The 18,021-nt window shown below is 27.9% G+C and overlaps 1 protein-coding gene across 1 annotated transcript; it reads left to right on the top strand.

The window, feature by feature from the left end:
* The first annotated feature begins 9,912 nt into the window (after positions 1–9,912).
* HMT2 (homocysteine methyltransferase 2) lies at positions 9,913–15,422 on the top strand. Its single transcript, XM_047296220.2, has 7 exons — positions 9,913–10,124; positions 10,394–10,450; positions 10,528–10,757; positions 11,174–11,303; positions 12,311–12,514; positions 13,025–13,096; positions 14,805–15,422. The coding sequence occupies exons 1-7, from the start codon at positions 9,969–9,971 to the stop codon at positions 14,967–14,969; spliced, it is 1,014 nt and encodes a 337-aa protein (XP_047152176.1). The 5' UTR covers positions 9,913–9,968; the 3' UTR covers positions 14,970–15,422.
* The last annotated feature ends 2,599 nt before the right edge of the window (positions 15,423–18,021 follow it).

Here is an 18,021-nt window from a genome sequence, read left to right as displayed (position 1 = left end):
ATTTATGTTAAAACATTAAAAAAAGCTCTAAATACTCCTTAAGCACTCATGTGTCAAAAATATGATAAAAAGTAGTACGAATGACAGTTGCGTGTATTTTACGAGGAGACGTATAATGTGGTTTTGTTAGCGTTACCAAAAATTTCAAACATGTCGCGGACTTTAGGGTGAACTTATTCCAATGTAATGCGGTGTAATAATAACATTTTGTTGCCGTTGCAGAATGGTGCTTCACTGTGTGAACAATGAAAATGTGAAAAAAGCAACACTATTATTATTATTGCGTGTCAAAAAGTAATGCTTGTACCAAACAAAAGTCATACGCTCCCACATTTAAAATATACCAAAATACGTCGTTTGTTGCTTTTTTACTTTTTATTTACTGACTCCATAAATATTTTTAAATATAAATCAAAATTATTCGTTCAAGAGGTCTTGGTTGAATAGATAAAAAAAATATTTATTGTTTACTTCTCTTAAGCCCTTCACAATCAAACTGATAAAAGCAATTCAATTAATTCATATATGTATTTGTGGATATAGTCCTAACATATCTATATGGATGGAAAATATTCATATTTATTAAGCATTTTAATTAAGAATATGTATAAGAATAATATTTAATTTCTTAAATTAGGTTTCGAGTAAGTGTTGGAGTTTGAAACTTTCATATGGTTTTATATTTTTTTTTAAAAGATATTTTGAGAGATACAATAAGAAAAATGTATTTAATTTTTTATATGTAATTATTTAATGTATCAATAATGAGAGAATATTGAATGCCCACATCATCTTTTATATAAAAGCAAAGTTAAGTTATTCAGTATTATTGACACAAAAAGCTTTTATCCAGATATAAATAAAACATGCATAAATATGTTTGATCTAATAAAAAAAAGAATTTGTATTATACTATGTTCATAAGTTTCATCTAAATATTAATACTGGAATTCTTTAGCTTATTTTACACTATTTTTTATTAAAAATAATTTAATATACTTTTATTATTTTCGTATTTTACTTGTGTATAATACAGTGGATATACAAATTACCTTAGAATAATAGCAAATACATACATACATATACATACATACATACATACATACATATATATATATATATATATATATATATATATATATATATAACCTAATATTTACTAATTACTATTGAATTTAACTGAAGGGGTTAGTCTTCACAGCTCACAGACCAATATTAATCTTTGTTTGAAAGAAACATGTCCACATTTAATGTTCAATGGAGGACACTCAAAGATGATTAACTCCAAAAAGATGAGGTGTGAATAAAAAAGGATATTTTATTTTATTTTCCGTTTAAGATATGGGATATTTAGATATTAAAGCCATTTAAGTCTATTTAAAAAGAATATTTGTGAGTTTAATAAGACTATTATCAACGGATAGTACTAAAGTAATTACCAAATGTCCATGAGACAATATATCATTCTATATCATACTTGTTTATTATGTAAAATAGTTAAAATGAAAATCACGTACAACAACACACAACCCTATTGAATTTTTAGTGAAAGGAATTGAATATAAGTTATACATAACCATATATAAACCAATTAGTACATATAATATGAATAATAAAAAAACATTTTTAACTTTTGTCATTTAAGTCAAACTTGTTTTTCATTTTTATATTTTTAATTTATTAAATTTAGTCTTTTAATTTTTAAAAATATGTTAATTTAATTACTCTGTAAATTTTGAACTTGCATTCTGTGGTGATTTCTTATTTTATTTCTTCATTAGCAAAATAAAAATACTGACAATGCATTCTTTAAAAAAATATTATATTTCCCTATAATTTTTCTTAACTCTATTCTTAATTAAATATTTCATATTCCCGTGTACTAAATGCATTTATTAGCAACAATTTTTTGTAAATTTAATGAAACCTTTAGATCATTATATTTAAAACAAAAATCATTTTTTCTATCAACAGAGGACATTTATTTTCAAAATTGTCAATAAGTGTGATTTCTAAAAAATAAATTACTTTTAAAACAATAAAATTAAATTGTAGATTTTCACACTCTAAAAACAATTGTATACCACAGACAATTTATATAAGTAAAAAAAATGTTGACATAAAATAATAAGATGATAGAGAATGTGTGAAAGTGACAAGTGTGAATAAGATAAAAAAAAAGTTGCAAAAATTTTCGACATAACTCGTGTCAGACGTGGCCCAGCAAACTCCTTTGTCCCATTAGGAAAACCATACGAGTTTGTCGTGCGAGAAAATAATATACTTTCGACATTCGATAAATTTGTATTTAAATCACTAATAATTAATATACTAAAATATTATTTGAATAAAAGATATATTAATTTTTCTTATAATACTCTAAGTGTTGTTGTATTAGAATTTTTCAAACACTACGATAATAGAATGTTATATTGATCATCCTTATTAATTAACTTTCTATACCAGTAGATATTACACTTTAACTATAAAGTTTTTGTAGCCTACGTGAGAATTAAATAATTAATTTTTTAATCATTTTTAAAGTGTGATTTCAAAATAATTAACTGTGATGTAAAAAGCCTACTTTAACAGAAAAAAACGTGTGTATAGTTGAATTTTTTTTTTTAATTAATGATAAATTAAAAAAATTTCATGTGAAAAAAATCAGAATTTTCTTTATAAATTTTAGTTATTATTCCGAATATACGGTTTATTTCAAAAACTTAGGAGATACAGTATAAGTAGATATGAATGAAATATTAAATTACAACCAATACTAGATATATTAAAAAATAGTTATTTAGAAAGTCAATTCATCTTAAAGGGTCATTTTTTAGAAACTGAAAGAGTTGATAGGTGAGATGTTATTTATCTAAGTTTACCCACTTAAGTTGAATTTGTTAAAGTCTCAAAAACATTTTAATTCTCAATATTGTTAAAGTATCATTATCCATTTTTAAATTATAAATGGTAAGATTTATTTTAAAATGTTGAATTATATTATAAACCCATTAATATTTTAAAATTTATATTAAGTTAATTTTTAAAATTACTTTTATGTTTTAATACTAAAATATATCATTATCTTAAATCTCGATGACTTTGTTTCAAAAATATCTCTTCTATTATTTGCTTTTAGAGTACCCGTTTTCAGTTTTTAAAAATTTAAAATACTGTGTATATATGCACCCTAAAAGTTTACTTTTTCTGTCTTAATTTTTTCAGCACTATTTGAAATATTACAAACTTAAATAGCCGTGTATATCTTTTAAAATATCGTTTATTGTATTTGTTGAATAAAAAACTCTCAAAAGCAATAAATTTATTAGGGTTTTAAGATTCCAACACTATTTATTAATTTATAAAGGTTTTGCTTTTATATCCTATGACATGAAGTGTGCATGTGTGCTTGTGAGCTCAATGGCACGCGTAGATCATATAATAATCACACTCTTCAACCTTTAGATGCTGTTGTTGAAAATAATCTTCTAACTTCATATTAACGTTTGTACCATGATTTGCAGGATGTGGTAACTGCTATACGTTGTCTAGAAATCTGCACATGCCATACTTAAACAAGCTTTTCCGTGTTTATGGTAATATCTACTACTTTCAAACTCATTTTTTATACTATTTAAACAAGAATAATAATACTTTGATACATATAAATTTCTTACATTCATTTATTTTTTATTTTTTTCTTAAAAAAATATAAAAATCTACTCTTTTACAATTATTTTACTTTTATACTGTGTATCAAATAAATATTCTATTTAAAAAATATTTCTAACTAAAGTAAGATACCAAGTATGAGGTGTTTGCCTTATCATCACATGATCAACATGGAGCTATATATTAAAGTTCAACATTTCCTTATAATTGTTTTATCAAAACTTCGTCCTCAAACTAAACAAATAAATTCGACAGTTGGCTTATCTTGAAAGTAGGCTAAAAATAATAACCATGTGACTTGTGAATAAAATGAGCTGTCTCATTCTTTATAATCTAAAACATTGAGTTAATATGGAAACTAATGCATAAGATATTATGGTCCAAGATTAGCACATGATAAAAGAAAAAATAGTCTAAAGTTTGAAAGAATGAAGGACGTGTAGCCACACTTAAAAACACCAATACAAGGTTCTTGAATTGAATATAAATTAGTTTAAGTAAATGCAAGTAAACCTAACCTTCCATCAACGTTGATATCTTGAGTAAAAAAAACACTACTTGGTTCCAAAAGAGAAAACCACCACCCACAAGGCTTTTTCTTTAGACTTCCTAGTAAAAAAAAAACAACTTTTATCAGTACTAATATATTTTTATTAAATTAATTATAAAATTATATCTAGAAATAAAATAAAATAAAATTATCATATGATTATTAAGTTTTATAATAAATTTTTTTATTAGTAAAAAGATCTCATTTTTAAGTTTGTTTTTAGACTTTTTTAAATTTATTTATACTTTTTAAATTCTTGAACCGTAAAAGCCTCAACCCCTCTTTAGTATAGGTGACATATTTCATATTTTGCATCAGTGCTCCAAAAGATTATTATATGTACGAAAATCTTATTTTCACCTGTTGTTGAGTATTGAAGGACATTTTGATTTATCCAGCAATTTTCATTTAATGACACTTCAACTCTTTACTAATTGATGTAGTTTAAGCAATTTTCTCCTTGTTTTTTTTTTTCAGTTTAATATTTATGCCTTTAGAGTGGATAAACTTTACACTCGTACTCATAATATATTGCATATATACTTTACCTTTTTTTTTTCTTTTGCAAGTTTAACAACTATGCTTTATAAGCTTTTACATATTAGTTAATAAAAACAAATTATTGATAGTATATATGATTAATGAGATAATTATTAGAGGGAAACCGAGTCAAACGTTAAAAGGGAAATCAATGCAACATTATATGCCCATTTTTTACTTTTGCAAGATTAAATATGATTTGGGTAATTTAATTTTAAGTAAAAATTATAAATAGTTTTTTTTTTAATTTTAATCCAATTTAATTCTTCAATTTAAAAAATGTACGGATTTAATTTTTTTAATTAAATTTTATTAAATTTATTTAATGTTTTAAAAATATTTTATAATAATATTTAAATTATTTATACCGTTTAATATAATTTTACTTTAATGTTGACTAATAAAATATATGTAAAATATTAAATAAATTTAATAAAATTTTATTAAAAAAATTAAATTCACACCTTTTAAAGATAAAAACTAAATTAATCTAAATATTTAAAAAAAAACTAATTTCAACTTCTACTGAAAAAAAAAAGTTAAGAAACTGAAACTATGTTTAATCCTTTATGCAAATATGTAACGTCAAAGACAAAAACGTCTACACGCAATCTTCAAAAATCAAACCACATAGCTATATATACATAATGTTGATAAAAAAGAGAAAGGGAATATAGATTTCAAATTTGCAGAAGTCATAATGATGAACTCATGTTGGGCACTGTATGTTTCCGGTAGCCACTAAAAGAGGCATGGCCTGACGTGGATATGCATTTATCAGTAACTTAACGTATGGTTTTAATAGCTAAATATCAAACAATAGAAAATAAAATATACAATATTGATATGATTAGCAGTTAATAGTTATTATAAAGAATCAAGTCCAAATAATGATATTTTTAAAATAATAATCACCCTGATCTGTTTGAAACTAATCTGACTTGGTATTATGAAGAGAAACTTTTACATTGTAGGAAGTCGCATCGACAGAGTCCGGAAGAAGAAAGAAGGCGTCCAATGTTTCTAATTATTTTGTTTAAACTTGCTTTAAATTTTTATTCTTAACTTAATCATAATTTGCACGGATTTGGATTCATTTGGACTAAATAAATGTTAATTTAAAGAGTCGCGAGTGTATTCAGAGAAATAGTACTTATATTGGCATACCCGATATGTACTGCTGGGACATGTTTTCTACATTTTTTTTCTTTAGATTTTCTTTACAAATTTTCGTGTAGAGTTATGTTTATATTTCTTTTTTATTTTTCTTTGTAGGTTTTGGTTTTTCATGTTTCCATTATTGGAATGAAACAAAGTAAAAGCTAGAGATACTGATATCATGAAAGAGTGTAAATATGATAAAAAAAAAATTAAGAGTAACACATTGTCTTCCCTTGGTCTCTTTTTATTTTAGGTGAATATTTTTAGTATATATATGTTCAGATAATTTTTAAAATTGTTAATATATATTTGTCTATTAATTCAATATTTTTAAATTTGCTTCCTTAATTTACTTGATTAGAGTAAATGAGATTGCAAGTGTTCACAACTAGAAATGAAATTAACTACCATTTCTAAAAGGAAGAGAAAATTGAGATAAAAAATTAAAACTCTACCTTGGGACTATTAAAACCATTTTTTTTAATTGATAAATATAGATAGATGGTGTAGGTGATGGTGAGATTGAATGGTGCAGGAAAAGAGGGAAGAGATTCTCAACTTTATTAAAGTAGATCCAACCACAAATCTTATTTCTGATTCTTTTTGTAAGACTTACTGTAACAAACTACACCACAATTACACATACTTATATGTAATTAACATGTCTGTTTATAACTTGAATTTTTGAAAAACACAGACGGAGTTTTTTCTATATATATGTGATAATATCATAAAGGAAAAAGCAAGGTTTAGAAAGGGTAACTGAAATGGAAGCATAGCAGTGGGGACTGGGAATATGAGGCGCTAATGACGGCAAAGTATTATTGATGTGTAAAATTTTGTTCGTGGTTAGGGCATTTCATCATACACCTTTTAACGTCAATTCGCATATCTAACTGTCTCTTTTTATTCGTTATAATTGTCAACTATAATGCTTTTTTTAATATTAGAAATGAATCCGAAATAGAATAAAAATGTAATTTTTAGAGAATTTGAAAACTCCCTTTGAAGCGTTTTTGTTAAAGCTGCTCTTAAACTGCACAATAGGAGGCTGGGATGGTCCCACGGTGGTCCTTGTCGGGTTGAAACCGATGTAAATAGAAACTTAAGCTTCTAGAGTTGATGCATGCGAAAATGGATAACACAGCAGTATAGGTTGTGTGGTGAAGATATGAATCCTACATATAATTTGTGATGATGTTGTTAGGTTAAATCCCCTTCTCCTTTTCCATCCCATGTGAACACATTCAAACACTCATCACTTTATTACTTTCCTATTCTTTAGTCTTAAATTTAATTTAATATTTATTTTTAAATTTTTTTAATCTAAAACAATTTGTACTAAAAGAAATTATATTTTAAGTTTCTTTTCTTAGAAACCTAAAACAATTAATGTTAAAAATATTTAAGACTTTTTTTTCTTAGAGGTTAAAGCAAAGTTTTTACCTATTTGACTCTTAAGTTAGTCTTGCACATTGATTAAAATTATTTTAGTTTTATTTATATTGTTAGAGATTCTAAGTAAAAATAAGGTGAGTTTATTATGTTAATATCTAGTTTAACTTTTGAGATATATATGTTTTGGTGTAAAGAAAGTAAATTGAAAATTTTACATTAACTAAAGATAAAATAAATTATTTATATATAAGTGAGTATAATTACGTGATCTTAAGCATATTTTATAACGGTGAAATAGATTTTACTTATTAATATACATTAATTTGTTACACGATTTGCTAAGATCTGGTAATTAAGGACTTCCATAAGATTATTACATAACGCTTTAGTTTTCATGAAATTAGGTAAAACTACTGCTTTCACTACCAAGTTTTAAAGAAAAAGTTTCCCCTCAGAGTGTTTTCGGAGAAAGACTAGACATTCCAGAAGTATTGTTGTACAATGAGAGACTTTTACTATGAAGCAAAGAATGTCGGTCATGAATGATTTACAGTGGACAGTGAACATTGTTATATTATTATAAAACTCTAATGTTATATCGTAATGAGTGGTTGTTCCTTACCCTACTATAAGTAAATATTTGCTATTTTCAACATTGTTAGTAATATTAAACAATAGTTCTCTTCTATATCATCTTCCATAAATCTAAAAATCCCTTACACACATATCTACAATATTGCACAAATTTAAAACTGAAGCATCAAAACTGTTTCTTTTCCTTTCTAGTAATCTTTTATTTTGTTTTAGCACTTTTCCTCCGGCTAATAATGTAATGCTCACACCCCAACACAATTTTTTTATCACCTAATTTATATGTTAAATAAATTATTATAGTTTTGATTTGGTTTCTATCATATACGAGTGAAATGATAAATAGTAGAATAATATTTAAATAAATTATTTTAGTTTTAAAAATGACATGAAGACCTGATTTAAAAAAAAATTCAAATCAATATAAAAGTTTATGGTTTTAATATATTATCATTTTTTTCCTAAAATGACTAAAATGAAAACAAAAACATAATTAGATAAACATTGTATTGTGTATAGAATAAAATCTTTTTCATTCTTTCTTGTTTTATTTCCTTTCAACTTGAACATCATTAATTAGAAATAGGTTTCTCTAATGTTAGAACTTCCAATATACTACATTTCTCTTTGTCTCCGATTTTATTAATGAATTGAAGGCTTCTAAAGATTTTGCCTTCTTAAAAAAAGTACCCAAAAAGTTTTATGTAAAATATTTGATTAGTTCATCAGTATAACCTCCAAAAATTCATTTTATCACTTACTAAACGAGACAAATAATGAGCTAAAAGGTTGAACAAAATTGAATGTGAATACAAAAGATGAAAAACAAATTGAGGTAAGAGCACGCATACCTAAATAATTAAAGGAGAATAAGATAACCTTTGAAAGAGAAAGAAGAAATTGAAGGATAGAATTTCAAGTGACAAAAGGTTGTATGTTCATCCTTTTAAGTGAATGGATGTCATGTTTTCCTAATTATTACAATAAAGATAATTTAATGTATAGTGACTTTTCATGATATGTTCATCTTCACATGTTTTCTTGAAACCTCATCACTTCATCAACTCAATGTTGAGATTGTATAAACTATTGATCTTTTAAGTCACTAACATACCAATCTCTCAATGCATGTTTACTTGAAAAGTCATGTTCTCATGACTATGTATCCTCCTGATCTCCAAATCCTGAATGTATTGATCTTTCAATAAGTAGTTAATAACCATTGCTACATTATCGTACTAAATTCAGTTCTACTTACATTAATTTGTTGAATGGTAATGGACATTTAAGGATAATTCTTATTTGTAGGAGATGGTTAATTACATATATGAAGTGCAAATACTAAAAAGATAAAATTCTTTTTGGATTAAATCGAATAGAAAGATACACAAATGTGACTTAAAGTTTTTTTTCTTTTTGGATCGAGAATGAATTTTCGAACACAATTTAAGATGATCAATCTATTTATGAAGAAAAAAAGAAGTTATGTTAAAAAATTGAATAATGTAATGAACAGAAAAGTTATATGAAAATTCATAAAATCTGTCAAGTGTCAGCTCACACTATTTTAATACCACTCGTTGTTGAACATAAAAGAAAATAAATAAAAGCACAAAAATGTAGAAGAAATGGAGAAAAAGAATATATTGTACCATAGTACTTCAATGAAAATGTGTTTATTATACAGAGGCTGCCACCAATAGAAAATGTTATTTAGCTTATGATTGATTTAATTCATATCTAGATTCAGTCTAAAAGCTTAGTTTAAATTTATTATTAACTTCTGAATTGAATTTGAATTGCATAATATAATATAAAAAGAACAAAATGGAATTTCTTTTATATGAGAATGCATGAATAAATATATGTAGATGAGAAAGAAGCTGCCTTATAGTCGTGGAATTGGGCCATGATGTATCCATATATAGATTGGGCCATGAAGAATCCATATGTAGCTGGCCGGGTCTTAATACGAAGATCTAGTTATAAATACGTAATAAATAATAAGCAAATAATTAAATATGCAAGAAAACCAGTTCCTCTTTCCGGTGTAAAAATGTCGTCGTTACTAGTAGATTTGCTCCGCCAAAGTGGCGGCACCGCCGTCATCGACGGCGGTCTTGCGACGGAGCTGGAGCGCCATGGTGCGGACCTCAACGATCCCTTATGGAGTGCCAAATGCCTCTTTTCCTCTCCTCACCTCATTCGTCAGGTACACTCTCCTTCGTTTCAATTCTAACACCGCTCGACTCTTCATTTTTTACTTTTCTTTTTAAATGAATAAATCTCTGATGTTTCATGTTAACACAATGTTTATTCATTTATTCGAATCTCAAGGAACGTATTTTTATTTTAGTTTTGCCTATATAACTGTTAAACAGTTTCTTTTAATGTTAACGTTCTTAGCTTAGTTAAACGATATTTTCTTTTTCTTTTTCCACTTTCAAATTGAGGTAATGGTTGAGTTTCTAAATGGAGCAGGTGCACCTTGATTATCTGGAAAATGGCGCTGACATTATAATCACAGCGTCTTATCAAGTGAGTTGGTTTAGCAGTGTCATATTTCTTTGTTGTTCGTTGCTAATGCTGAAGTTGAGGTAGTTGTTTGTGTACAGGCCACCATTCAAGGTTTTAAAGACAAAGGCTATACTGATGAAGAGAGTGAAGCCATGCTCAGAAGGAGTGTTGAAATTGCTCGCGAGGCGCGTGAATTGTACTATAAAGGATGTTCTGAATGCTGTTCGGGTGATGGGGCTGAGGGTAAAATCCTCAAACAACGGCCTATCCTGATTGCTGCGTCAGTGGGGAGCTATGGAGCTTATTTAGCCGACGGATCAGAGTATAGGTGAAATGATTAAAATCTATTCTTTAGCATTGGTTGTGGTTTGTTTACTTGTGGTGTTGTGGGCATTTCTTCTTATCTGTTATACAGCCCATGTATTGACTAACAATCAAGATGATATACTTTATGGTTATTATATGCTGTGTTTCCAAGGTCACATGTTTAGCTTTGTAATTTATATTGATTACTTTGGCATCAAGCTTTCTCGTTCTTCAATGGAACTATATCAAAATGCTGTATCAAATGAATTTCTAGGCCCATCTTAATTACAGTTTTCAGTTTTTGTTTTTTTTTTCCTGCATAGGTTGTTAACATTTTAGAAAGGTTGGGGTTTGATAAACTTTTGCTTCTGTCGTTGACACTAAATAGAAATTATATTTTTTTTATTGTCGTGTTTCTTGATATTGTGCTCTTAACAGTGGTGATTATGGTGATGCTATCACGAAGACAAATCTGAAAGATTTTCATCGGAGAAGAGTTCAAATTTTAGCAGATTCAGGTGCTGACCTGCTTGCATTTGAAACAGTGCCCAATAAGCTTGAAGCTGAGGTACCTACCCTAAAGCTCTGGACGGCCTGATGCTTATATCTATTCCTTTGTTCTTTCTTATATGTTTAGAAAGTGTCACCTGTCCTTTAAAATTAATGCAGCATAATTTCTCATAATAATGGCTATCTCATGACTTTTTTATTTTTTATGCTGTAACCTTAAAAGCCCGATAATGAACGGAAGGGATAGTAAAATTATTGATGATTAAAGATATTCTGGTGTAACTGGATAATTCATTTTGGCTGATTCATTTTTGTTCCACGCTATGCTACCATGAAAATGTGAACTACGTAAGCTTTTGATGGATTTTTGTTTGAGTGGAGAAATTTTTGACAAAAGAAATAAAAGAAAATAAATAGCGATCCTGCACACAGGGAAAATCCTCAAATTAAACATATGAACATGTTGACTTTACTTTCAGATAAACATTAGCTTCGTCGCTTACAAATATATTACATTACATGGTCTACATCTGTTATAAAATAATGAAGCCTCATTGTCAATCGGGTTTACTTTTAATCATGCATTTTATGTGTATTGTTGCTATTCATAGCCCTTTTGCTTCAATGTATAGTTTGAATTGCAGTCTGAAGACATACATGGTCTTTCAAAGTATATTTGTGGATTCAGAAAAGAGCAAAAGGCTGTTCTTGTCAAAATAGTAGTCTCTTTAATATTTCATTCCTTGAAATCTCCGTTTCTAAAATACTGTTCCGAAGTAAATTTGGCCCAAATTATGCTTTGCTTCCCAAGACCACAGGAAATTGAGAAAGCATTAAGTTTCCATTGCTTTTGTGAAAGGGTAAAATCACTAGTAAAGTAACTGTGATGAATAACTCATTAAGAGGCATATAATCTGTTAAACTGCCGGAAAAAAAAGCACAAAATAACAGTTATCTAAAGGTAAATAATAGTTTTGGATAATAAACATTTGTATGTCTACAATTAAAATGTTCGTTTTTGTCTTGACTCCTGAGTTTACCGAACTTTCCTGATTGACTAAGCAGGCTTATGCTGAGCTTCTGGAAGAAGAGGACATCAAAATTCCAGCATGGTTTGCTTTTAACTCTAAGGATGGAGTTAATGTTGTTAGCGGTGATTCTCTATTGGAATGTGGCTCTATTGCTGAATCATGCAATAAAGTTGTTGCTGTTGGAATTAACTGTACTCCGCCTAGATTTATACATGATCTGATTGTTTTGCTCAAGAAGGTATACTTTGGTTCTCTTGTTTTGAGATGAATTTGTTGTTTAACATTTTTTACATTATTATTTAGTGCAGTTTCAGTTCTAGTAGTGTTAGTATCTGTATTGCCAAGTTGTTTTCATTTTTATTGGCTGTGTAGGTTTTCAACCGTACTGGAATAGCCGTCAACTTCTCTCTCACACACAAACGTTTCAATTCTAGTAGCGTTAGTATCTGTGTTGCCAAGTTGTTTTCATTTTTATTTGCTGTATAGGTTTTCATCCATCACACATACACACACACATATAAAGATTGCTTATATGAATGGAAACTTCTTTGAATCATGTACTTAATCTATATACCCTGATATAGTTTTCACAAGTATGTCTTTTGAAATATGCACAATGCCCTTTTTCCCTTGTTTTGATTTTCATGAAAGGAAATGTGCCAGCATTAATAAACTGTTATATTTTTATTGTTTTGGGACTTATCATTGTGGAATAAATACTTATCCTTGGTTCACATAATATCTTCAGGTGACAACAAAACCAATTGTAATATATCCAAACAGTGGGGAAACTTATGATGCTGAACTAAAACAGTGGGTGGTAAGTTCATTTCGTGTGGTTATACTGTTTTATTTAAAAAGATGGCTGCCCATTTTTAATAAGAAAAATGAGCCACTTTGTATTGGAAAATTTGCTTGTGGAAATTGATTGAATTAAAGCAACTCATGCTGTCAAATAATAAGTTGTAGAGGCAAACTTAATTAAAGAACAAAGTACGTAGATGTGTGCTTATTTCTTCTCTTGTGCTTTTTGGTGAAAACATTTTATTCATTTTTATTTGAACTGTGTACTAATGATTCTGATTATTGTGTGTGATTTATCGTCTAAAATGGAAACTTGCTCGGAAGTAGAAGTCTAACTGTAAGTGGTAGCCTGGCGTGGTACCGGTTTGGAATGACAATTTTCTTTTTGGTCGTTTTAGTTTATTTTTCTTCCTCTTTTGGTCTCTAGAAACTGTTTGTTTTATTTCTATCCTTGTACATTTATTAATTGATGTCATGACTTACAAAGATTATTGCAAATGTTTCCTGAATAGTGTCTAAAATGAAAACTCATTTCTGAAGAGGGACCCATATAAAAATGTACTGTTATGTTGTAACTGAAACTACCATCATGGACTAAAATAAAACAGAAGTAATTACCGGGACCAACACAGGAAAATAAAATTAAGAGGATCTTAATAAACAACCCAATAGTGTAGAGACTGAAATGTTATTTGAGCTGTAAAGTAAATTTGGATGCAAAAAATAGGATTCTCCTCCTTTAGGTTATTACTTTCTGATTTTCATACTAAATTTTTCGCTGATTTCTCATTTAACCTTACACGGGTGGGTGGCGATGATCATAAACCATTTTGGAGATACTGAAGAGAGATTAGGGCATCTCCAATTGAAGCAAGTCATATGAGCTGCTTCATAGATTGAAACTTGTGATTTGTTTTCTCAAACTATCCTACATCATTATCGAACAACTTGCACTCAACTTTTGCTTCAATAAAAGAAACTCTAAAATCTCCAATTTTTTCTTGAAAAATGTTATATTTGGTCTCTATTATCCTTTATTGTTGTTGGTTGTTCTAAAAGAAACAATTTTTTATTCACAAAAAACCATTTCTTACATAGGAAACAAATTTTAATTTCAAAAACCGAGAGTACCACAAAGATTAACTCCAATGGAAGATTTCTTGAAGTAACAATTTCTTCGAATTATGATACAAGAAAGAAATGGTTGTTGGAGATGCTCTTAGCGATTATTTAATCATGTTCAGCCTGCACAATTTTCTATATTTCTTGTAACACAATAGCAAACAGCACAAGTAACAGAGTAGATTATAAGTTAATTGAACCTATATAGACATGAATGCAGAAAAGTGAAAGTTTATGCTTAACCTAACCTTAAGTTATTTATCTGTTTTGAGCTGTTATTGATGCTATTTTATTATAACTATTTATGAACTTTATGGTTTGTTAAAGTTGATAAGTATTTATATCATACACATCCTCATCTTTCTGAGAAACCAAATATATATAGATATATTTAACTAGAGTGTGTTTGGATTTACTTTTAGACACTTCAAACGTCTGTTCGATTCAATCTACCCAGACACAATGTTTTTGGTTTGTATTCTTTGGGACGTTGTAACAGCTGATATTCAAACATACTCTTATGTATTCAATCATTTTGATCAAAATATTTTGGGATATATCTTGAATTATGTATAGTGATACTATGCTGTTATTATTTGCAGCAAAATACTGGTGTTACAGATGAACATTTTATCTCATATGTTACTAAATGGCGTGAGCTAGGGGCTTCCCTTGTAGGTGGCTGTTGCAGAACGACTCCAGCTACTATAAGGAAGATATACAATGTATTGTCTAGCAGTGAATCTGCTATTGTTGGGAAAGAGTGACTACCCTGTGTTGGAAAAGGAGGGCCAATGCGCAAATAATCCAATGTACATGTCAACAGGGCTGGCAGCTGCATTTAGATCAAGTTGAAACTATGGGCTAAGACAGGACCACGAATATGATTTGGCCAATTGATGAAGACGTACATTGTGAAACATTAGCCAATGCAAATTGGAATATGCTTTTAGCCTTGGAGCTAGCAACCTGAATGAATAATCGCAGTTTGTGCACATAAAGAGCAGGAGAAAGATGCGCGTGTTCCTTTTCCCTTCGATTTTGGAAAAATACATGGTTAATAATTGGCATTCCAAATATATATCTATATAGTTTAGGTTGGGGATTTATGAAATTGACTGTCGATAGTCCATGAAGTTATACTTTGAAACTATTTGCGAGTGAAAAGTGTATTGCACTTTGCCCAATTTTTATTTACTTCATTTAACGTTGTCTTTTTATCTCTAGAATGTTTAATGTTAAAAAATACTTAAATGTTCTTATACTGCCTTCCTTTTTTATTGGTAAAATTGAACATTTGTCTTCTAAAAAGTTTAATGTTTTTTATATGTCTTGCATTTTATTGGAAAATTTTGGACACATGTCAAAAAGTTAACAATGTCTTTTATGTTTGTGTATATATATGTATATAAATTCAATCAAATTAAATTTTCGTAAATCATTTATCTCATTTCATGTCAAATTTTGCAGAAACAGTATTATTGAAGTTTTTTATTAGAGGATTAAGTTTTGAATTTTTTTGCTAAATTATTAATGTATGTCAAAGGAAGACAAGAAAAATTTTAATTCTTATTTATTAATTTTTCATCTAACTGATTTATTGTTTTCTGCTATTTAGATTACTTTGAAATTACTTTTATTTGTTTGTTTTTTGTCATGATTTTCTTAAAATGTTTAAGTCTGTTTACTATATTGTTTTAGTCTAATCACTGTTTTAAAAATGAGACGACACTAATTGGTGAAACCAATTTGATTGAGAATACATTTAGGCTATGTTTGTTGTAGAAGAGGGAGTTGAGAGAGAGTGAATGAATGAATTTGAGGGGATTTGATAGTGAATTGTTTGTTATTTTCTTGAGTAAAATTTATAAAAATTAGTGTAAGATTTGATTGATGTGACAAATAGAAAATATTATTTAATTAGTAAAAATGAAATATTACCAAAATACTCCTAGTTATAAAAGTAATATAAAATAATAATTGTTAGTGTTATATATAATTGAAAAAATGTTTATAAGGAGAAAAAAATTAAAATATAAAAATGATAATTTAGTAAATTGAAATAATAATAATAATTATTATTAATATCATTTTTTATTTTTATCATTAATATTATTATTACTATTAATAATAATAATATTATTATTATTATTATTATTATTATTATTTTTTAATTCATCCTGTATAAATCCATTACATGTGCAACAAGGGTAAAATTGAGAATGGATGATACATTGTTGCAAATCTGCACAAGTGAGGAAAGATTAAAAAAATCCTTTCTCTCGCAAATATGTATTTCCAATATCTCACAAATCGTTTAAAGTGAACATGCAATTAATCACAAATCCATATTCGATAATATCTTCCATCAAAACGAACACATCATTAGTAATCCATCAAATACATGATCGCTCTTAACTAATAAAGAATCAATTTAAAATCCACAAACAAAAAATTATAATGTACCAAAATATTTATTATTTTTAATTTTATCTAAAACAATTTAAGATAAAAAAAATACTAATTTAAAGATTACACAAATGTATTAGTTATTTTGTCCAATTTACTCTCCATTTTAAATTGTCCATTTGGTGCTCAGTTTTTTTTTAATATTAATAATTCCCTTTTGTCTGATTTCATTAATCTAATTAGAACAAATGACAACATTGAAAGCCTTTAATTTTTCAAGACTAGAAGATAAATTAAATATTTTAAAAATATAGAGATAGAATCAAATATAAAATAACCAAAAATATAAATGTAAGATATTATTATTATTATTATTATTATTATTATTATTATTATTATTTCTAATCAATTCCATACTTCTCAACTTGTGGTGTGAGAAAGAGGACGAAAGAGGGAAGTTGTTGGAAGTTTTTTCAAATCATTATTTTCCTTGTAACATTGAAGTGAAAAGAGAGATACTATCGTCATCAATGTAATTCATTATTGTATGTGTATATTTGTGGTACAAAAAGTTTGAAAGAAAAATAAAAAATCCATGAATGAATATATATAGATGAGTTGCAGTACAACGTACAACTATCTATAACTACATATTAACACTGATGAATAGACAACTACTATTTAGGAACCATTTCATCACTCTCCACTGAAGCATATCAAGCACAAACTCTCCACCAAAATCATAACCCACTCATCTAATTCCTCGGTGGCCTATTTAAAACATTGAATATGCCACCCAATAAACTTAACTTCTGCGCTAACTGTCACCATAAACAGTGATGGCCTATGATGGAAGGAAACTGGTTTTGTACACAGATTTGTGGAGAGAAAGACAAATGACACATGATATCAAAATTATGAGCTTTCAGTTGCAGATATTATTAAGTGATCGAGATCAGTATATGTTTATGGCACAAACAATTTTTAGGAGACATGATATGCATAATGCACAGAGAATAGGACTAAAATGGTGACCACTGAAAAAAGTAAAAAGGGAAAAATGTTGAACAAGTTAAATATGAACAGTCAAGAACATCATGGATAACTATAAGCCTGAGACCTGAGAGCACTGTTGTGCATGCGATGATTGAGCATTCTTTTATCTGTAGAATGCCAGGATAAAGCAAAGATCCAAAAAAAGAAAAAAAATAAACAAATAAAAGAAGGCTTCTTTAGAGTAATCTTGGGCAAGTGAAACATTTTTACCTAGAAGCCCAGTTTCCAAATCAGGCACAGGGTTTCCATCTCATGCATACCATGTCCTTTTCCTATCTCCACTAGGTGTGTAAACTGTGTATCTCTTGCAATGTGTCATTATAATTTTTATGAACAGTAAAGAATATATATTTA

This window comes from Vigna umbellata, chromosome 5, assembly GCF_029865625.1.
Source record: "Vigna umbellata cultivar VRB3 chromosome 5, Vumbellata_1.0, whole genome shotgun sequence".
Lineage (NCBI taxonomy): Eukaryota > Viridiplantae > Streptophyta > Magnoliopsida > Fabales > Fabaceae > Vigna > Vigna umbellata.
Note: the sequence above shows the minus strand (reverse complement) of the source record. Positions and strands in the feature narration are given on the sequence as shown.